This window comes from Tamandua tetradactyla, chromosome 5, assembly GCF_023851605.1.
Source record: "Tamandua tetradactyla isolate mTamTet1 chromosome 5, mTamTet1.pri, whole genome shotgun sequence".
NCBI classification, from domain to species: Eukaryota; Metazoa; Chordata; class Mammalia; order Pilosa; family Myrmecophagidae; genus Tamandua; species Tamandua tetradactyla.
The window spans coordinates 69,116,603-69,140,684 of NC_135331.1; the positions used below are offsets into that span (position 1 = coordinate 69,116,603).

At 38.5% G+C, this 24,082-nt stretch overlaps 1 protein-coding gene across 10 annotated transcripts in view; it reads right to left on the minus strand.

Moving 5' to 3' along the window:
• The window catches only part of PLD1 (phospholipase D1), a 231,700-nt gene that overhangs the window by 92,563 nt on the left and 115,055 nt on the right, over positions 1-24,082 (minus strand). For 9 of the 10 annotated variants that reach the window (XM_077161036.1, XM_077161038.1, XM_077161035.1 and 6 more), the window contains 4 exons: positions 18,685-18,837; positions 15,996-16,145; positions 15,112-15,195; positions 5,787-5,868 (listed from right to left, as the gene is read on the minus strand). In XM_077161036.1, coding sequence (XP_077017151.1) covers positions 5,787-5,868; positions 15,112-15,195; positions 15,996-16,145; positions 18,685-18,837 — 469 coding nt within the window. The remainder of the gene's footprint in view (positions 1-5,786; positions 5,869-15,111; positions 15,196-15,995; positions 16,146-18,684; positions 18,838-24,082) is intronic. The other variant, XM_077161041.1, reaches the window with a different exon arrangement.

The window sequence follows — 24,082 nt, forward strand, 5'->3', positions numbered from 1 at the left end:
TATCTGAGCAAGATGAACATTTTCTAAAAATGAAATTGTTCCCCTTCCTATAATCAGGGACTTGGCAAAGTATGGTGGATTAAGAATTCAAACTTTTAGGATTTTAGATAAATTAACTGATGAACTCTTTGCGTTGTAGTTGTGACATCTCAGAAAGGAGATGAACTTTTTGCGTTGTAGTTGTGACATCTCAGAAAGGAGCGGGAGGTGCACTCACCTCCCTCCATCTTGGGTTTGGTGAGTTCTGCCCGGGAGCGCAGAAATAACCCCCCCCCCCACTTTAAATTTCCTGGTGTACCTTTCTTCTTTCTCACCCTTTCACCTCCTAAACCTTTCAGTTTCCAATAAACCCAATGTAAATTAAAAAAAAAAAAAGAAAGAAAGAAAGGAGCGGGAGACAGCACTGGTGAAATATTTCGTAAATTATCTGAGTGAGATGACCTCGGGAAGACTGCATCTGTCTGTAGTGGTGCTGGGCCATTCAGGATCCTCAGATATCATTCTTCAAATCTGCTTTCTTGAAACATGTTAAATAGTATAGTCAATGTATAATCTCTTATTGGACCCAGACATTGTTTTATATCTATTGATTCAGATACTGGAGACCAAAAGGCTAAAAAACAAAACAAATAAGCAGGAAACACTAAAATATTTTATGCTGCAAGAAGCAGGACACATATTCCCCAAACAGCACATGAAATGACCTTAAATCCTGCTTCTCAATTCTCCTCCCATCATTTTCTTTCAGAAATCATCTCTCACCTTTTCCCCAAAGAAGATACAAAACCACTTGCACCTTAAACCATGGATAGTTTTTCTTAAGAGCCCCACATGGTTTCCTATGCAATGTGTCTTACAGCACAAATTAAATCCTAACAAAAGAGGCAGTAAATTTTATTTGGATATGTTAACCTGTTAAGGGCTTATGTTTTCTGTACCCAAGAAAACCTTGAATAAAATAAAAATTAAACCTAAAATAATAATAATAAGGAAGTACAAGTCAACACAAGAAGTGAGCAGATTAATTTGTAGTGGTTTGACCATGAATACTTTGTAATGAGCCACTGATTGAAGCCTCCAAATGAAAACTAGAATATTATTTTATTTTTCTTCTCTACTGTTCAGATCTATTTTGCTATTTGAATATTTTAGATTTGGCACGGAGTAAAAGTTTTTAAAAAAAAACAGCCTCCCTTTGACAGATATAATACAAAACTTAAATCCCAAAATTTCAACCTAGATGAAAGCCCATTACACCTGACATCTTTCATCATGGTTCATTTGTTTTAAATGGATGAAATTCTGCATCTTAGGCTGAATACATTATTACCCATGAAAGGCAGTAGTTGGAAATCAGGAACTTGTCCTGAATCCTACAGTTTTCCATTTACCTGCATAACTAATGGATTTTTGAAATAATAGAGATGTTGACACTAATGGATTATATTATTAGCTTCCATCTATCAGTACCTGACATTTTGTTATATACTATGTCTTTCCTCACTGAAATAAATTAACTCAAAAGGAAATAGGGTACAAACTTTTATATCTTTTCAGCTTAAATATAAATGACTAATCAGGAAATACTTCGATATAAAAAAGTTAAATATTTTTGTGGTCTGGTCTACAATTACTAACCTGCACCTGGATCCACATTACAAAGTTAATTAGTGATAAGATTTCCGTGATAAGAAAGTAATAAATTTTTCTTCTTTTCTTTCAGGCATTACAACACTATAATAAACTATCAACTACAAGGCAAAAGTAAAAACATTCTTTGGGAATGAAGACATTTGTTTGGATCTTAATAGCACATTTTACAAAACACGGAAAATATCTGTATAAAATGAAAGTCAAATTTTAAAAATATATAATGGACTGATGTTAATTCTGTTATTTCAAAAAAGCACATTTTTTGAAACATCCAACATTTTACCAATAATGCCCTTTGGCATCCCTCAGGGAAATTACTTCACCTAGAGAGGAAGAAACTGTAAACTGTGAATTGGAGAAGTGGGAGTAGTAGGAAAAGAGATGAACCAGAGTTGGTATCTCTGCTGAGCTCAACTAACCTGAAAGTTCCACAGAATAAACTTCATGATAAGACTAAAGTTCTATCCTCTTTTCTAATTAGTTTCTCATCAAGCAGAGCAAACCCAACACTGTAAAAAGGTGGTATTTTTAGGAGCTTTACATAACAATATATATCTGAAGATGATAAAATAAAAAAGAATTTTAGATTTGAAATCAAAGAATTTTGCTCCTTAGCCAGCTTTTTCTCTGATTGTTCAAAATATTGGATCAAAGCATTTTCTTAAATGCAGCCACGTTGGTCCATGGCCTGAAAAGGGCTTAGTTACATAGACCCGGGATAATCACTAATTTTATCACATGTCAAGAATTTCCTCAGGGGGAGCAACATTTAGGAAAACCTTACCCTCACCATTTTAAAGCAGGCAGCCCTGGGATGTGAGGGCACAAATGTTCGTGGCTGCCCCCAGCGCCCTCGGCTTAAAGCACAGTTCTCAAGACTGAGGGCTCCCGCCCCCACCAAGCCTTTTGATTTTCTGTGCAGACATGGGGCTATGTATTTTGTTTGGCAAACCTGGATACCTTCCTCTTCAATGGGCCGCTGACCACACCTCTAGAATGTGTCTTGTGGCCCAGGACAGGAAGAAATGAGCCTGAAGGCAATTTCCCCTGAAGACCTACCCCTTTGTCTGAATGTCTCCAGGTTGCTGAACTTGAAGATTCCTTTGGTGTAAGTCTTATCAGAAATAACATGCTCCTAAGGTTCAAATATCAGAGTGTAGGAATGCAATTACCAAAATTATGGTACAACTTATCTCACCATTTAGTGCACTAAAGGCATAACTGTGGAAAACCCTGGGATGCTGATTCCTTTCAGTTGTAAACAGGCAGTCTCTTAATGTTTTATACTATTTTAAATGATAGCATCTAATATTAGAAGGCCAAACAAACAGAAGAATATCAACTAGATTAATTACCAGAGAAGCAAAATATTATATTTTTTCCTTAAGAAAGAAGAATTATAAGAGATGTTTTCCCACATGTTAGTTATGAGGAAGAGATGCTTCCCAAAACCTTCTCAAAAGATTTTGCACAATCAGATAAAAGAAATGAAGCATTCATTTAAACCAATCTTCTGACCTTCTGGGACTCATTAATGCAAGAAAATATATTATTTTTCCAACCCTGTACTTTGTGAGGCTAGTGTGTGGTTTTCAGAAACTGAATTATTTATGTGAAGCAGTCTTTATACAAAATGCCAAATTGGAATGATCTGAGTGTTAAAAATGAAAAACCAAAATAATAATATCGTATAGGTAGATTAAGGAAGAGCAATCCTTCTAAATGTACCCCTGAGAAATTAACATTTAATAGTATTATTTCCATAGGAAATTTTCAAAATCATTACCCATAATTTTAAAACTACAAACTTCAGAGGTTGATGGTATGGGAACAAAGCTCTGCAATAACATTTACTAGGCTGTGAAGTCCACCAGGGTTCATGGGGCGTAAAAGTGAAAAGAAGCCAGGCTAATGACATAAGAGTTAAGTGGACAGGCATGCCGAGGGAAACAGACAAAAACCAGCTAACATGGGGTAGAGGGCCAGCCTGTAGAAACTTCCTTCAGAGCCCTGCCCTAGAATGTATTTGCTTTCTGGATTTTACTTTGATGTCACACTCAGGTGATCTAAAATTTGCCAGATTCACCTCCCCAGCAGCCATTCTGATCTGGTCATCCCTCTCCCACCATGTACACACCAAGGTACGGCCCCACAGTCTACTGGGAAATCCAAACCTCTTGGCTGGGCTCACAAAGCCTCCACGTCTTAGAGCCCAGCTGCCATTCCAGCTTCAGGCCCCTCCTACCTCTGGAGCTATCGTCAACCTTTCACCTCTCTGTGCCTGACAAACTGTTTGCACTCCTGCCTCAAGAACGTCTCCTCACAATATTTCCTAAACCTAGAAATTTCGTCCTCCCTTTTTAAAAATGCTTGCCGGTTCTAGAATGCCTAAATCCTTCACGTGGTGAGGGACCTCCCAGGTCACAATTGCCCGGAGCTTTCTGTCCTGCCTTTGAATCTCAGCATTGTCTCTATACCCAGTTGATACTTTTGTAGACCTTTAAGCTGCTTCAGGTCAATAGTCATATCTTTCATTTATGTACATCCCCATATGATAAGCGAGGGGCCTGTATATAACAGCCATTCAATAATACATGTGGATTGGATCCTAAAACAATGAAGTATTGGCTAAATACCACAAGCAGAGGATTTACTACTACGATTGAACATGGGTAGACAAGGCTGGAAAAACTTACTAAAAGGGAACCTTGAGGAGAAATGGGAAAGGTGCCTTGGATCAAGAGAAACACAGAGAACGTAACATCCCATTCAACAGGCGGGAAGTGGTTTGTAAGGAGTGAGAACCAGGCATGAGGCTTTCAACAAGTTCTTGGTGGCCAGGGATGGAGTCCTATTCAATGCAGCAGCTTTAGTAATTCACTAGCACAGTGCCAAGCACATAGGACACTATGAGTAACTGTGGTTGAATTATTTTTTAAATGATTTTAAATTATGGATATGTAAAGAATGCTTTGCAGAATCAGAATTCCCACATCTGTGAATGAAATTCTGTTGAAGCAATGAATTAGACTAAGCATGAAAATAATGCTGTTTGGTAGAACATATGTCTGAAATGAAGATTATCAACTTCTTTGATCTTCAATATCAACAGTGAGGTCTGACTATATCTATGGATATCTCCAGAAATCCTGAAGTAAAGGCATTGGGGAAAACATTGAAAAAGAGGGTAAAAGGCAAGTGAGGAAAGGAGCAGTGGAATGTAGAGGATAGGAAAGGAGAAATGAGTGAAGGCTCCAAGAAATGGAAAAATACCAACCACAATTACTTAGGATCTACAATTCTGCTAGAACATTTAATGATTAGGTAAAGAAAAATTACGACAGTATCAAATAATAATAGCTTAACTGGTTAGTATATCACAGCTTGGGCATGATTAATAATCAATCTAAATGTATTCTAATTTAACTCAATTTAATTTCACGGAGGACCTACTACATAAAAACACTTCATTAGAAGTCTGAACGTAAAGTAGTTCTTGAGGAACCTATGCTGCGTCAGTTATTTACATATATATAAATAGATATGTTAAATATATTATATATAGATATATACACGTATAGAACATACACATTGTTCCCTGCAAAATCTATGGGGTCAATTGCATAGGGAAAAGTTCAATCCCATGAATTGACCCAAAATTGGAAACAATATACCACCAAGACCTCAGGTCCTCTCTCTTTGATATTCTTCTTTCCCACATTGGCCCCATTTGACTGCAACCACTCTCCAAGTGACTCTGTCTCTTGCTCAAGTGACAGAATAATGAATAAGGTAAAATGTTATTATATTTCATTTCATCATTTAATATTCAACCACGAAATTTTATCCCGAGTTTTTGCCTCTAAAATTAACTGCTCATAACTGACTAAAAGACACAATAGTTGCTGATATAATCCATGCTGTGAATGAGGCTAAAATAATCATGCACTCTAAAGTAATAGAAAAACAGATAGAATAAACAAGTAAACTGAAAACAATGAGTATCATACTTTTTTCAAACTCTAACGAAAAAGGTATTAAGTATACTATTAAAGACCTTGAAAAACACAAAGCATTTCAAGGGAAAGAAGATTTTTAAAAATTGTATCAACATTTGTTTGCAGAATACGTACTGCTTTTCTTTTAAGAATGCAGTCCAACCTCCAACGATTTCCTTCAACCACTGGGCGTTTCAAGAAGATTTCTGGACTCAACCTGAAATCATAAAACCAAGATTTTAAATCTAAAAAAAATGTAAAATTATTGTGTTATAGGAGGCAGCAGCAATTTCAGCCCAAACGCTATCGCCATCCTTTACCATGGAGGATCACATAAAGTTTTGGTCCAAGTCCACTTACACTTCATACAGGTAATGAGCCTTTATCTGTATAAAGAAAATCAATCTCAATCTCTCTCTATCTCCTTATATATGCACATACACAGGCAGATACTGTTGACTGCCCACCCGACAGCTATTCTCAACCCTCTCCTTCCTTGCTGTCACAGCCTACCTTCATTGTAGAGTGTGAACATTCTAAACGCTTCCTTTCCCAGACTCCTCTGCACCTAGTGCATGACATGGCACAATCCTGGACAACGGGCGTGTGAGGAGGTATATTTGGGGTTTACAGGAAAGTTTTTCCTCCTTACTGAGAAGAAGACACTTGGCAGGAAGAAGCCCTGCCTCCATCTCCAGCTTTGGGGTAGGCGTTATATGGAGGCCTAAGCTTGGAGAGGCTCAGCCATATTGAAACTCTAGGGGGAAGGTTCCAAAGCCTGAGATCACTAGATCACTGCATCCATGCACGGACAGGCTAACTTTGGATTTCTCACTAAGTGAGACAAAGCCACGTTTAGCTGAATTTTCTGTTACCCCAAGCCAAAAGCATTCTAACTGACAACGATTTACACTGACTTGACTTCCTATGCCAAGGAGAAATGTCTATTGCAACTTGGGGCTTTCTGAGCAAAGAAGAAGGAAGAAAAGTTGATATAAAACTTCTTCCCCTGAGAATGGGTTTTGAGTCAGCATCTGAGCTATATCTGTATGTGGTATAATAACCCAGTTATGAGGAAAACCAACCAAACGAAAACCAAACAACAAAAACCTCACGAGTTGAAATGGTAGACCTAGAGGTGCTGCAATAGACTATAAAACCAAGCCAAGGGGTGCTCTAAGCATGAAAACAACAGAATTTCAAAAAGCCAATGAGATTAAAAGAAATAATTTTTATGTTCTAATTCATCAGTTAATAAAAATTGAAACTCAAATGTAAAGTATATCTAAAGGAGACACATATTGGGTAAGATAAGTAAGTAAACAGACAAATAGAGGATGCATGCAGTATAAATATTTGTGTATTTAGAGTGGAAAATGGATTCAAAAGTGACCTATGTCCTAACCAAAAAAGAAAGACAGCAATAAATAAGAAATGCTCTAAGAATTTTAAAAAGCTTTTAAGCAGAAAAATTATATTGCTGTGCTCTGCTAATTTCCGTAAATGAGTAACATCTAAAAACACATATTGGCAATTTTTTTGATGCACATGTAATTATGGACTCAGAGTGTTTCCATTTTTTTGATGCCACATTTAATGCTACATTCTGCAATTAAGTCTTCATCATCCCTTATTTTTATTTAATCCCAAAGCAATGTGTACCCTGTATGTAAAATATTCTACTAGACACTTTGGAGGAACTTAAGAAAGCTCTTAAGGAGCCCACAGTCTTGAGGATAATCTATAAAATGATTAAAGATAGAGGTTCATGCTATAAAATAAGTATAAATAATGGGGGCATGACAAAAAGAAAGCAGCTATGACTCACCAAGCATCATTCTATCAGGATCTTCACTAAGCAATCATTAATAAGCAAATTTCAAAAGAATTGAATACTTCATTTAATCTAATCTAGGATACCAGGGATTATAAAATGCATCATTTTGTTACTACTAAGAAAGTAAAAATGCTGGCAGTTATAACCATAAGATGTTTTGGTGTAAGGTGCATCCAAATTTTAGAGATATTAAAACATACCTTAAAAAAAGGTGTACCTTTTAGAAAATTTTATAGTTTTAAATGCTTATACAAGAAAGACAAAAATTACAGAATCAATTATTAGAACTTTGATTTTAAGAAGATTGGAAAAAGGCAGGCCACGGTGGCTCAGCAGGCAGAGTTCTCGCCTGCCATGCCGGAGACCCAGGTTCAATTCCCGGTGCCTGCCCATGCAAAAAGAAAAAAAGATAGGAAAAGAAGAGCAAATAAAACTCAAAGTAAGAGGAAGGAAGGGAATGATAAAGATGAGAGTGGAACTCAGTGAAACAAAAAACAAATACAATAGAGAAAACCCAATGAACTAACTCTTTGGAAAGATCAATGAAATCAATAAACTTCTAGGTAGATTAAAAGCAAAAAGGGAGTAGTACAAATTAGCAATACGAAAAAAATGAATGAAAGATAGGAAATCACTACAGGGCCTACAGACATCAAAATAAAATAATTAATTGATAATAAGGAAATAGTATAAATAACTTTATTCCAATGAATATAATAATCTATATTTCATGGACAAATTTCTTCAAAGAAGTTACCAAAATGGAAACAAGAAGAAACTGAGATTCTAAATAACCATATATCTGTTTAAAAATTAAATTAATAACTCAAAACTTTCCCACAAAGAAAACTACAGTCCCAGGTGACTTCACAGGTGAGTTCCATCAAATATTTAAGGAAGAAATAATGCCAATCATAACCAAACTCTTTCAGGAAATAAAGAAGGAGGGAATACTCACTTACTAACCCATTTAATGAGACCAGCATTATCCTGATAACAAGATCAAACAAAATATTATAGGAAAAGAAAACTATAGTCAATGTTCTTTATGAACACAGAGGTAAAAGTATTTGACAAATTCAATACCCATGAACAATACAAAAACTCTCAAAAAGTTATAAATAGAAAAAACTTCCTCAATGTAACAAAGTACATCTATAAAAAAAAAAAAACTTCCAACCTCATACTCCATGGTAAGAGACTGATTGCTTTCTTTTCTATGATAGGAACAAAGCAAGAGGATGCCAATTCTCACCACTTCTACTCAGCATTTTGCTGGTGATCCTAGTCAATGCAATAAGGGAATACATATATTAGAGAGGAAAAAGTAAAACTATCTTCTTTATTCAGAGATCATACATGATCATCTATGGAAAAAATCCTATGGAATCTCCAAAAATCTACTAGCACTAATAAGTGAATTTAGCAGTAACAGAATATTAGGTCAACAAACAAAAATCAATTGAATTTCTGTATGCTGGCAGTGAACAACTGGAAAATGAATTAAAAATAAACCCTCACAATCACATAAAAACACATGAAAGGCTTAGTGATAAATTGAGCAAAACATGTGCAAGACCTGTTTACAGAAAACTACAAAAACACTGCTGAGAATATTAAAGATCTAAATAAATGGAAAGACATGTAGTGTTCACAAACTGAAAAACTGGATACTGAGGAAAAAGAGCAGAATTTGAAGTACCCCCTAATGGCAGCGAGTTTACTTTTTTTGTCCCCTCTAGGCCCTAGGGCTGGAGGGAAAACCTGGAAAAGGACATTGGGGCAGAAGGAACTCCAGGAGAAGTCCTCCAGTGAGAGCCAAAGGAAAAGAATGGGATAGACAGCAGTGGGGGTTGAATGGGTGCCCCATCCACCAGAAACTCTGAGGGATAGAGGCTTTCCTCTCTGATGGGAACTATGGTCCCAAGAGAGTGATATGAGCACCCACTGCTTGGCTCCTGACCCAGGCCGCATCACAGAAAGTACATGGTAGAGCAGAGGGTAAATAAAGATCTATCTTTCCAGCTGGAGGACTAAAAACAGAAAACAGAGAATTGGAAAATAGTTGGGAGATTATACAGAGGGAGGGGCTCAGGAAAACAACCCTATAAAGTTATTTATGAACTCCTGGGCTCCCTCCTAAGCTGCTCATGCATGGATTTGATCTTAAATAGCATACCAAAGAGAGAACTGAACTAAAAAAATTGACTACTGTCCAAGTCCTACACTGACCACTAGGTGGGGCACACGGGGGACAGACCTGAGCAGCAGTGCAGTAAAACCACCTCTGTTGAAGTCTGGTCAAACATTTTACCTAAGCCCAAGGGGGCCAACTAACTGCCTGTTGAAGCAAAAATTCAACATTCTCCATAGGATTTAACAAGACTCAGTGTTTTATTACACAATGTTCAAATATCCAAAATATTATTTAAAAACTCTTGAGATGAATGGAAAGACAGAATGTCTTAGCAAAGAAATGGAAGCTATAGCAAAGAAGAACCAAATGGAAATTTTCAAAGTGAATAATAAAATTACCAAAAAAAAAAAAAAAAACCCTCACTGTATGGGCTCAATACTAGAATGGAGATGACAGAGGAAAGAATCAATGAACTTCGAGATAAACAAACAGGAAATATCCAATTTGAACAACAAAAAGAAAAAAAAATTTGAAAAAATTAACAGTGCCTTGGAGACATGGAAAAATACTAAAAGATCTAATATTTCCCCCATTTGAGAAAAGAGAGAGGGAAGTTCAGAAAATATGCCTAAGAATTAATGGCTGAAAATCTCTCAACTTTGGTAAAAGACATAAACCTACAGATTCAAGAAACTCAGCAAACCCCAAACAGGATAACCCCCCAAATTATAATCAAAATGCTGAAAACTAAAGACAGATAAAAATATCAAAAGCATTCAGAAGAAAAGCAAGCCATTCCAGAGAGAGGACAATGATTCAAATGACTACTAATTTCTCATCTGAAATTATGGAGGCCAAAATAATGTGGAGCAACAACTATTTTAAGTAGAATGTGTGAAGACTTCTTACTGCTCAACAATAAGAAAACAATCCAGTAAAAAAAAGGACAAAAGATTTGAACATATATTTCCAAAAGGTTTTAAAATGTCCAAAACCTACCAGAAAATATGCTCAACATGATAAAATGTTGGCTAATACAATTAAAACCACAATGAAATACTGCTATGTATCTTTTGGAATGCTTAACATTATAAAAGACTGACAATACCAAGTGCTAGTAATGATGTAGAGGAAACAGAACTCTCTGATATTGCGTAAGAATGTAAAATGGTATGACCACTTTGGAAAACATACCGACAGTTTCTTAAAAAGTTATAGTTCTTAATATTGATAAAACAGAGTAAGTCAAATCTAACTTCTAAGATGGCGATCAGCAAACTATTGCCCACGACCACATCTGGCCCATGGTCTCTTGTAATATAGCTCGTGAGCTAAGTATGGTTTTTAAATTTTTAAAAGATTGTAAATAAACAAAAAAAAGAACATGCTTCAAAAATCATATGTGACTTAAAATATTTACTAACTGGCTCTTTACAGAAAAATTTTGTCAACTCCTATTCTAAGCCAGTGGCTTTCAAACTTTGGCATCATAACCCACAGAAAGAAATACATTATATATCCAACCCAATATCTATCTGTCTGTCTATCTATCTATCTATCTATCTATCTATCTAATAACTGAAATACACTTTTCACAAAATAATAACCTTTACTACAACTCAGGTTACATCTTTCCTTTTTCCTTTATTCTCTTCCCCTTCTTTTCTTAATCCATCCCATTATTTTAAGAAATGCTAGTCACAACCTACTAAATAATTTTAATAAATAATTACCAAAGAGCCACAGCTCACAGTTTGAAAAGCACTAATAACATTACAATAAACTTAAAGCAATATCTTTCAAATGTATTCTCTTTGCTACAATCGTCTTGGCTTGTGAGCCAGTCAATAATGAAATAATTTTTCTTTTTCTTTTTCTTCTTTACTTTATAACTTTTGTCTCTAGTCCAATTTCTTACCTCTCTTCTGTTTCTTTTCCTTTTCAAACTCCCTCTTTTAAAAATCCCTGTTCATTTTTTTCTTTATTTTCCTGCTTTACCAATCTTGTCTATTTCAAACCTGTTTAAAGCACAGACTTGGTGCAGAGGCACCACCATGCCCCTCTCCCCACAGAGAACCAACCTGGGCAGAGACTCAACATATTTGTTCAACACTTCTTCCCTGCTGGCCAGGGGCAATGAGAATCACCATCAACAAGAGGAAAGTTGAGCTAAACTACACTCTCTGGATTTGTCCCAAGGCACATGGAAATACAGCAACAGAGATGGAAGCCATATCTTGGTGTCCTAGCTCATTGTAGGACCTAATCCAGTGAATACAGGAGAGTTAGTTCATAGGTGGCATGAAACAGCACCAAGGACAAAGAGACGAACAAGTGTTCTATTGGTTGATTTGGATATTCAAGTGAAAACTAGTCACTAATTCAACACCTAGCTAGGATTTTCTCTTCACCATAGTTTTCAGATTAAGGTGGCTGTTTAAAGTTTAATGAATCACTCTCCTCTAACTTAACAGTCAACCTCAGAAGTCACGTCTTCAGAAAATGTCTCCTGACTAAATCTACCCAAATCTGATATTACTTTATCCAGAACAGTTCAACAATTCCATCTGCCTTCAAAAGACTCTTACATCTTAAAGGGGGCTTAGACATCAGGCAGTGCCCTCAGCTCTAAAGCAGACACACCGGGATCAAAGCCAGCAGGGCATACACCAACTTTGTGACCTTGGGCAATTTTCTAACCTGCTTCACTGAGTCTCACTTTTCTCATCCATAACACATTTCCTGACACCCAGTAAGATTCAACAAATAGTAGCTAACGTTATCGCTAACGTTGTTTCTACTATGCCTGGGAAACTATCCCTTAGAAAAGGCAAAAGACGTTCCCCAAAGTAGTCACAGTTGGGCAAGGGCCCCCAAGGTGGTCTGACTAGAAACCCTCCCTCACCATTTCTCTCCTGGACCACAGCAGTACCTTGCCAAGTGATCTCCAAAACATCATCTTTCACACTGTTACCAGAATGGTCCCCTTTAGAAAACAAATTTGATTAAAACTCCCAAGCTTGAAAATCTTCAGTGATTTACAGCATCACAGGATTAAGTCCAAAGTCCTAAGTAGTTTTCCTCACCATCTTTACAACTTAGTTCTAATCTACCTTTTGAGTGTCATTTCCACCTGCAGGTCCCACAGGTCCTATGCTTAAGCCACACAAACTCCTGCCCTCCTCCAAAAATGCTGTGCTCTTTCACCCCTGAATGCCTGCCTGAGCTCTGGCTCTCCCTCTCCCTAACATGCCCATTCCTTTGTCTTCACCTGGTCCTCTCCCACCCTGCACCCAGCCCAGCATTCTCTTCGTGAAGCTTTAACAGCCTCTGCATGTTTAGTTGCTGCCCCTTCCTCAGTGCTCCCTCTGTGCCTTCTGCTAGGTTGGGCCTCATCACTGAGGTTTCCCCAATCCTTTGTTTTACGTGTGGAGTCCTGACTATATATTGTTCCAGAGCAGGGCTGATCTGCAGTCATCTTTATATGCAAACAGCCTAGCTCAGTACCTGACACAGTGAATACCTGACCCCAGAGTAAGAGCTCACTAAAAAAGCTCAGGAATGAGTAAACAAATAAATTAACAAATGAATGGATGGGTGGGTGGTTAAACGAATTAATGAACAAACAGAACTGAACAGGTCATTTCTCATTTCGCTATATCTGTCCTTGTTGCCCACTATTTGTTTTAGAAGCATATTAATGCAGTTTTCACTTAACTATATGATATTCCTTGAACTAGATAAGAGCTTTTTACAGGGGGGTGCACCCCTTATGTTTTTCTCTCTCAGACACAGACATCTCAGGGCTTGGTTAAGTTTCTGAATGCTCCCTTTTGTCAAACGTGGTGAATGACAAGGGTTTTCTTCACTTGTTATGAGGGAAGTTATTGCAAAGGTCTAATTTCAGGAGACATGCTGTGACAAGATGTTATCCTAGTGAAAATACTCAGGGTTCCATCTCTTTTAATTTAAATGAGTGCCTGTGTTTTTTGTGTTCAGAACCTTCAAGAGAAATACTGTTTTCTTGCATGAAGCATGAAAATCTGACCTCAGTGGAAAAAAAAAAAAAAAGCTATTTTCAGTCTCCTTCAAACCTTTTCCAAACTTTCAGAAATATTTTTACAAGGAACATAGTATTATCTTAAGATTGAATTTATTCCCATATGTGTTTACAAAATACTCAACAGTAGAAAAAGCTCCTGAGTGTGAAACTCTTTTCCTTCCTGGTAGCTGAGTGAGGAGACAAATGTGGCAATAATACAAAGGCCAGGGTTAGGCTCTCCACAAACAGGGGATGAGCAGGTGCAGACACAATGACCATATTAGCTCCTCATCAGTGTCTCTCAACCAGGGAAGGTTTTGCCACCAGGGGACATTTGGCAATTTCTGAAGACAAGTTTGGTTGCCACAAATGGGAAGCTGCTAATGGAATCAAGTAGGTGGAGGTTAAAATGCTGGAAAACATCCTGCAGTGCCCAGAACAGCCCCCAACCACAAAGAATTATCTGGTCAAAATGTCAGTAGTCCTGCAGTTGAGAAATCCTGTTTTAGAATTATAGATTTCCACATCGCTGAGGCAAAAAAAGAGTAGAAGAAGATGGGTTCACATGCCTATGACTCTTCCCTGCCCCCCAAATCTAGAATTAGAAGGGAACACGTTATAGTGATATTTTCACAGTTCACATGCAAGGGGCCATTTGGAAAGAAACAGGATGGAGAAAAACAAGGGACACTGCAGGCAACTGAACTCTTAGAAGGAAAACACATTTTAGACATTTTCATTTCCACTTTAGCAATTTTGGTGTCTGAGATGCATTTTAGCTGTCCAGGCAGATGGGCAATTGGAACTGAAGTCAAATTACAAAGCCTTCATCACCTCCAGGAAGAAAATGTCCCAAGAGCTTAATGAGTTTTAACTCTGGGGCTCCTGTGACTTTACTAAGCATCATAACTCGCACGGACTTTCAAGGGATCAGAAAGTTGAAACCTCACGTTTTGCCAGAACTGACCAGACATAGTCATAACAGAGGACATTTTAACAGTAATAGACAAATGGAACTATTTCAACATCAAAGGACCACGATTCAGAAGAGCTATAGTCACTCGACCTGCTGACACACACACTGAAGTGAGTAAAGGCGCCCCAGGCAGGTTATCCCCCTTTGCTCTTCTCTAGCTGTATTTGCCTTGCAATGTGATCTTTCCTAAAACGAATACTTAGGCGTCTCCTTCCAAATGGAAAGACAAAGGCAAAATTGTTCAAGCTAAGTATTTTAAGAATATATTTGCATGCCAAGTTTTTTGAAAAGGCCTTTGACTGGACTCCATTACAGCTAACTGGTCAAGACTTTGGCCCAACCGTCTGCGGTTACTGCCAGTTTTCATAATATATGATCCTTAACATATATTATGAACAGCACTACACTGTTGTCAAAATTTCTAAACATAGAAATCTCCAGACAAAATTCCCATGGACAAATACTAACCACCAATCTGTGATAAAAATCTCCTCTTGTGCCTCTTCCAGGGCATCTGCTACATCTTCAAAATATCCTTTGGCATTAACATACCTGAAAGGCGAGTTTCATTTTACTTTACAAAGAAAAGAATAGAAATATATCCAATGGTAAAGCAAAACATGGAAGTCACTGCTTACAGTTTCTAATTAACCCTTACTTTACTTTGTGTAACTGGAAGACAAGAATCGAAAATATCTATCTGCTACCTATGAAGGATAGTAAAAGTTAGCATTATGGGCGGGTCATGGTGGCTCAGCAGGCAAAGATGCTTGCCTGCCATGCCAGAGGACCCAGGTAAAAAAAAAAAAAAAGTTAGCATTATGATTCTTCTCTGCTTTAAGCATGACAGATTTATTGGGTTTCAGCATCACTGTGAAGGCAAATGGATTTTTCCTGCTAAACTTATACATGGGTTGGTCTTTTGAAACTTGAAAGACTTCAGTCACCAATCCAGGGATAGGCAAACATGTTAAAAGTGATTTTTTGAGAGAAGAAATATCCACTAAGTAAATTCTCCTTCCGAAATTATGATTAATGACTTAAATAAATCATCTATTTACATCATTAAGAAAGTGTGCGAAGTAAGCAAGTCACTGGCAGCTTTAAAAATCAGAGTCTAAAATCTAAAAGCTAATGACCTCAAGCTGACCATGAAAAATCTTAAAAACAAAAATTGCAAAATTAACCTATGCTCAGCTAGTCCTATAACTGCCTCAAAAAGAGAGGCTTCTTTGTTAAAATAGTGCATATCATATTTGCACAATTTTGAAAGCTGGTTCCAGGTAAATGGAGACCACTATAATATTAGATGCTGTGACTACCTTACAGTCATAGAACAAAAAAGATCTTACCATTTGGCTAAAGTGTTCTCTTGGGTAGCGGCGTACGACCCAAATCGGTGTTCTCTCAGAAAGTTGGGGCCATGCTTCTGGATGAATTCTTCTATAGCTCCTCCCCACCATCGGGCATGTCTATAACTGTTGCATTTTAAAATAAGTGTCCTTCGAAGAAAAGCAAAATGTGGGAAAATATGGTCACCCTGTGTTCTACTTTTAAAACAAATGTAAGGATTAAATATGTTCTGTTTTGATACCACAGCAAACATAAGTTTAAAATTTTAGGCAAACAGCAACTTATATCAAAAAAAGTAGGCTTTCAAAAAATGTTGGCTCAATTTCTGAATATAGCTGGTGTATCAAAAATAAATTTTCAGGTTATTTATTCACTCACTCATGCAAACATGCGTAATACTTACTGAAGACCTAGAACTGTGGAAGACAGTGAGAAGGATAATGAAAGAGGTATAAGGCAAGATGCTACTGCCAGAGGTTGGTTAGAAAGTTGTTGGCTCCTACAGAGAGCATTTCCCTTTGTACTACCTGGTGTTCATTCCTATGCCTTCTGGAAACATAATCCTACCTATGCTTCTCTACTCTGAGTCCACCAAAGCCAAGCAAAATGGTGTATCCCATCACCCTAATCCCAGAGACTGGTTTGAAGGTGACCACGTGACCCAATTCTACCCAACGAGAGAGCAAATCCAAGGGCCTTCCACTGAATTTGGTGTGAGAGTGTAGGACAGTCATCTTGCTATCCTGAGTGGACCACCCTAAGGATGGAACAGATCCACAGAAGAAGGCAGAGCTGAAAAGCACAAGAAAAATGTACCACAGTGACTTAGTCTGAGCATCTGAATCAACCAAGTTGGAAGCCGATGCAACTGGTAAATTCAGTCTCTGGTAATAACCAGTAGGCAAACGTTTCCTCTGTCACTAACTAAACTATCCTAAACTGTTATAGATTTATAAGTACTGGAAAATTCAGGGTAAGAGATTACAAAATATTATATTAGATGCCAAGTGTCAGAATTGGTGACGAATGCCAAGAGGTGAGAATGTGTCACCAAAATTTGAAGTTCAGAAAAAAATGTTGGAGCCAGCTGTCTCCCTGCCATTGAGATAAATACACTCCCACCCCGATTTTATAAGAGGTCTGTAAGTAAGGAGGGAGAGAGTGTTGTTGGTGGGGAGATGCAATGATCTTGATGAGAAGCAGAGGAGGGGCTATGTTCACAGGCCCGAAAATAATACTTTATAAAGTTTTGGGGTGCCTCAATATATGAGAGACTGGTCCTGAGTTCTTGCCTGAAAGTCACTGAACCATGAGAGTGCCTGAGGGTGGGGACAGAGGTAGTACAGTCATGGCGGAGCTGAGCGAAGGAGACATTCTCCATCAGGTGTCTGGGGCAGGGGTGACAGGGCATGGAAGGCGTCCACCTCCAAAACCCAGTTCTGAGAAGAGGGTTTGTGTAAGAGATAGGTAACAAGTACCGGCCTTATCACAGGATGTGGAGCACAGACAAGGAAGAAAAAAAAACTATTACAAGCATGGAGACAAGAAGAGCAAAGGTGAAGAGATAAGAAAAAAAGGCGTGAGAAGGGGTGGTAAAAAGAACTTGCCCCACAAAGCCTGAGAGGGTGCGTTAGGGAGGGGCAGCAAGTGAAGTCAGGGAGATAAAGGGTCTGAGATTGGAAATGGAGGAATTTGGACATGTTTTATGAAGTGGTAGGAAGCGCTTTTACCAGAAAGGATGCTGATGAATCTCCATTTAGATGGATTCCTTTAGCAGGGATGAATAGTGGGTGAGGGTAGGCAATGGAGATAAGGCAGCCAAGAAAATAACTGTCATAGAGATCAAGGAAAACTCCTGGCCTGGCAGAAAATAGGAATGCAGTGCCAGGAAGAACCTTTAATGACTTTGCCAACGCATTTCCAATAACCAGTCCTGAGCCCTCTGTTTGCTAGAGAAGATCAGGAATCAGAGCATCTTTTTACAAACATGCACACACACACATGCCCAAACATAAATGTAGCGGTAATATATACATCTATGTATATAAATGTGTATAAAGAGGGAAATACATATTCACACACATGAGGCTGAACTATAGAGACAAATGCATATACAGAGAGAGAAAGACACACATACATGGTAGAATTATTGTCTTCCAGAAAGAAAGAAACATGTATATAAACACCCACAGACACATACACACACACGTTCACCAATGAAATCTATCCAAGTGTATATCTGAGTATCCTTGCAAGATATCTTTCTTAAAATCTATGTATAAACAGAATTGGTATCATCAAATCACCTTTAACATGCTTGTTAATTAAAGGATGTGAATATACAAAGCAAAACTTGATTTTACTGGACTGTATTTTAAAATGTGAATTCTCACCCCTAAATTCTGTGTTTGATAAAATGGCATTATTGAGTAGTAAACTTTATTAAATAGGCATACATCTTCGTGTGGGACCATTTATTTTGACTTTCTTGCACATGGAATATTCTATTCTTTAAAAAACATACAAAGAAAAAGTATTTTCATGACTTTGGATGGAAAATGAGTTCTAAACAACAAATGTTTGGCATCTAAATAATTTTTACCTCCTTCTTCAATTAAACTTGGAGAAAAACATCAATGTTTTTAAGAGATTTTAGTAGAAATCTTTAAAAATACTTGAAATTTCTACCTTGAGAGATTATCAATTCGAAGTCCGTACTTGATCTCAGTTTCCTTTTTCCCCACTTTAATTCTGAACGCCTTGTCTACCAGCAGGACGAAAGCAATAGCACCAGTGTCTGGTTTCATGTACAATAAAAAGGAATCTTTCACTATTAACCACCTGTAAGAAGGTAAAATGTATTTTTTAAGGGGTATTGAATTACTGAAACATAAAGAACAAATTATGATGACAAGTCTTAAGTGGACACTAAAAATCACAGTGAAAAAGAAAACAAATATCTTTTCACTGGCTTTTTCTAAGTACTGGCGCCAGATAACTCAAAATAATTCATCAGCTCATCAGATACTAAGGACAAAACCTGGACGACTGTCCCTGATACTGGCAAGTAGCTCTCACAGGATGCACAGTATGACCCCTAGCTGTTGGATGGACACGATGGGTAGGCATTTGCTAAAGGCAAACAAGCCTATTGGCAAGCAAAGGCCTCTTTAAAATAATCCAACAAGAGTCTGATATCCCACATATTCTGTGGTTCATTTCAATTTATTCATGCTGTTTAGGACGTTTAAAAATGATACTCGGGCAGGCCACCATGGCTCAACAGGCAGAGTTCTCGCCTGCCATGCCGGAGACCCAGGTTGGATTCCCAGTGCCTACCCATGCAAAAAAAAAAAAAAAATGATGCTTAATAGGACATGCAGTCTCCAAAGTATTTCCACTCCATTCCATACATATTTAAGAAAAATACAAGTTAGGAGTGAGGGGAGAGGGGGAAGTAGCACAAAGATAAATCGGATATGGAAGGAGGCTCTCAAAAGAGTTCACTGGGCTAGTGAAGGGAGATTTTGGGTGCTCAGACAAGGATAATTCTAGGAAGAATGGAAGAGGTACTAGAAGAGAAAAGCAAGAAGTGATGGGCCCTAGGAAGAGGGAATCTTTAGTCCAGGCTAGGAGAAGGAGCCAGGGCCCTTCTCTTGGAGACGTGGTGCCTGAGCAGGCCAGGAGGGATCCCAGCAGGTAGAGCCCAGTCAGGTGGAGGCACGGGCACCGATAGGTGGGAATGCTATGTGTGTCGAGATCTCAGCAAGGGAAGTAAGAGAAGAGAGGGGGAAATGGGCAAAGGCCACACTGAGGAGTGTCTGGTGGCCATGCTCAGCAAATTTACTTTATATCATGGGCCATAAACTTGCCCGATCATCAAAATGTCTTGGGATGCTTGTTAGAAATAACAGAGTCCTGTATATAAGTGGATGTGGTTAAAAGAGGAAATTTTAAGTCAAATATATGCTACTAGAATAAACACTTAGAGATAAAACAGGACTGTGCAACACAGTGATTCCTACCGTAAATGATGGATTATTAATAGTGCAATTATTAAATGTTCTTTTATGAATTATAACAAATGTACCAGACTAATTCAAAGTGTTAATGATAGGGTGGTACATTGAGAAAGATGCACCTTAATGCAAACTATGGACTTTAGCTGATACTACAATAATAAAATTCTTTCATCAGTTGAAACAAAGGTACTACACTAATGCAGAGTGTTCATAATAGGGGAGGGGTATATGAGAATGCTGTATTTTTAAAATGATTTACTGTAAACCTACAATTTATCTAATTAAAATAATTTCTTAAAATAAAAGATTCCCAGCAATCCCACATCTAGGTATATACCCAAAAGAATTGAAAGCAGGGGCTCAAAAAATATTTGCAAACTTATGTCTATAGCAGCATTATTCACAATTACCAAAAAATGGAAGCAACACAAGCACCCATCAGTCGATGAATGGATGAATAAAATGTGGCATATGGGCACAACAGAATATTAGTCAGCCCTAAAAAGGGGTGAAGTCCTGATACATGTGACAACATGGGTGAACCCTGACGATACCATGCTGCGTGAAATAAGCCAGACACCAGAGGATAAATATTGTTTGACCTCACTGATTCCCCAAACAATTAGAATAAGCAAACTCACAGAGTCAGAATCTAGAAATTAGGTTACGGGGGACAGGGCCGGGATAGGGAATGAGAAGTTAAAACTTGAAGTGTACAGGGCTCCTATTTGTAATGACGGAAATGTTTTGGGAATGGATGGTGGTGATCATAGCACAATGTTAGTGAATGCAATTAACAGCCCTGAAACATGTATCTGAATGTGATTAAAAGGGAAATGTTGGACTGTATGTATGGTAACAGAACAAAATTTCTTGTAAAAGCCCACAGAATTACACTACACAGTGAACGCTCAGTTGAGCCATGAACTGTAGTTTATAGTATAATTATAAAAATGTGCTATCTGCAATTGTAACAAATGTCCCACACCAATGCCAGGTGGTGGGGAGGGGGGATGGTATGTGGGACTCCTGTACTTTATCCATGATTGTCACCCCCAACTTCTCTAATAAAGAAGAGAAGTAACAGATTCCAGGACCCCACCCAGACCCATTCATGGAAAGACCTGATCATCTTTGTTTTTAACAAAAACCCCAACATGCTTATTAAATCAAGAAATTCTCGTGACCTGGCATGCCGTTATGAGGATAACATCATTGGAGCTGTGTTTTAGAAAGAAAGAGGGATGGAGTGCGGCAGGTCAGCAAGGGGCTGCAATGTCACGGAGCAGCTCTTCTCTGGCTTCATGCACCCAAGCATCACGGGTGGGGGGGAGCAGGGGGGGGGGCTCCTGTTAAAAGGCCCATCCTGATCCACCAGGTCTGGGGCAGGGCCTGAGCTTCTGCATTTCTAGAAGCTCATAGGAATGCCCAAGGTAGGGCCATGACTTGAGCAGTAAGGATGGGGATGTCAGGCATGGCATTGATAACGGGAAGAGAAGTAGGACTGACTTAAAGTGAGCACTAAAGGTAACTTTATCATACTGCCTATAACGCAATACATTCCTGCATACGTATATGTACCTGCAATCACATATGACCAAACGAAGCAGGAAATAACTGAACATAGTAAAAACGGACATAATACCACATATCAAAACAAAGTACTCTAGGTGAGTCCACATTGTAGAATAGGTAAGATCAGAACACATGAACATAAACTAAGTAATATTGTAAATGAACTGTGGGAACTCACTATTAAAAGAAAACTATGATAAATCTTTAGTGACTGCTAACCACATTGTATTTTAGTGACTTTATAATTAGGGATTTAATATAAACAAATCGCCATTGTTTCCCATATAATTTCATTTCATTCATTTGCTTTTTTTTTAATAAGAGCCTGCCTCTTTCTCATTAAAATGCAGGGTTGGGGATAGGTTTAAAATAATATATATAAAGGATATGCATGTGATATGGTTAATAAAAGGAAAAAACACCAAGGTCATAAAGAGCAAACCTCTAACCACAAAGGCTAACAGAATTACAGTGATGACAAGCCAAGGTGAGGCTGCGCTTCCTGGTGCTTCTTATTCAATGAGTGAATTGAAGAAACAATGGTTTGGGGGTTTTTTTGCTTGTTTTTTGTTTGTTTGTGTTTTTCTGGGACTTAATTTGAAAGACAATTTCTCATTTGGGACCTAACATAAAGCAACTGAACAATACAACGGATAGTGTTCTCAATGAACAATTTTCAGTAAATGCATAAACTGCACACTTAATAAGAACACTTACAGCAAGCTTCAATGTAAATATAAGGTCTGGTATCAAAGGGTAATTCAGTGATTCCGGTGCGGTGAATTACCCCTCTACACATGTAACTACCTGTTGATAAAACTTGGTTGGGGTGGAAAAAGAGTAGATGGATCACATATCTGTTAAAATTCCTTCTTTAGCAGCAGTTCCTTCTTCCAGTTTAGCTTTTGATGCAAGCTAGAGGGCAGACAGTATGGCAAAGTTCAGCGAGCTGTTGGGCTACTCTGTTGACGGGGAAAGGAAACCACAGCTGCAGGGCTGGCAATCTGAAAAGAAAGCCAAACATCCAAGACTTGTGACCTTGGCTGCTTGGAAGTCAAGGGTACCAGAAGGGCATCGGACCCAGCTTTGGGTCAGAGCTCCACACCAGGGACAAAGGTATGGGATGAGAGCGGGGCAACCAGTTTCCTATCTTTGATGTGAGAAAGCAAATCTCCGAGATGCTCCTAAGAGCACAGGCCTGTGGCCTACCCATCAGGGCCAAGGGCTGCAAAACATGCCCTTAGGACCAAGGCAAACAGGTACCTGAACAGGGGTGCCTCTGGGAGAGCCCTGCCACTGCTGCACTGCCCCGCAGAAATGGGGCACCTTGTCCAGCAACCACAAGAAGGTGGGACGTTCTGCAGGGCCATGGGGTGAGGGGGGGCTCGCTCAACTCCCATGGGCGCCCTTCACGTTGCCTCCTGTGTCGCTGGCTCCTCCCCAGCCCTTATGTCTTCTCCCCAAATCCCCGACTGGGGCAGTCTGGAAATATGGAGTTGTCCGGCACCAACAGCTAAATTTTGGAAATGAATGCAAAAAATGATGGTTTCTATTTTGACAATGATGAATATCAATATTTGGGTAAATTGCCTTCTGGCTTCTACTTAAAACTCTCCTTTAATTAAGCTATTCATCACAACTCTTCTGCTTTCTTCCCTTTTCTCTTGTTTGCCAATAGTTTTTTCTTTTCCTATACCAGGAGGATACATATCAAAAGAGGAATGCTTCATCCAGCCTTCTGGGAGTCAGCTCAGGCTACACAGTGCTTGAGGGGCCCAAGTTCCCTGGGCTTGAAGTCCAGCCCTGCTGCTGGTCTGTGTGTCCTTGAGCAACCAAGCCTGAAGCCCAAATCTACAAAACGAGGATAGCAGAAATGCCCAGCTCATAACTGTTTATGAAGATTAAAATGATTCATGTAAATTGCTTAATGGTACCCAGCACCAGTGAATGAGCTGTTACTGCTACCTTAGATCTTAAACCAGGTGAAATTACAGTCCATTTTAACAGGATGCCTCCTGCCTACACTACATGCAGCAGCATCAAAACCCTGATTTCATTTCATCATCACCTCTTCTACTTCATTCCTTCTAAATGATGGGATGGATCAAAATGACATTTCTAGTTTCACTTAGGTATTCAATTCCAAATGCAATAGGTAACATTTATCAAGTGCTAACTCTGCACTAAGCATGGTATTAAGTTCTTTACAAACACCATTTTATTCAATGCCTCTAGCAACTCTGTGAATAGGATATTATTATTATTATTCCTTCTCCCCATTTAGAAAAAAACAAACTGAGTTTTAGTGAGATTAAGTAAGCCCCAGTCGTAGTGTTAGTGGGTTTCAGAAGTCAAACACAAAACCTGGTCCATTCGACCACAAGGTAAATCCTCTAACTCACACCTCTCTGAGCTCCTGCATCTGTACCTCAGAGCTTAGCCCAGTGCACCAAAAGAAAGGACTCACTGAGTAGTGAATGAATGAATAA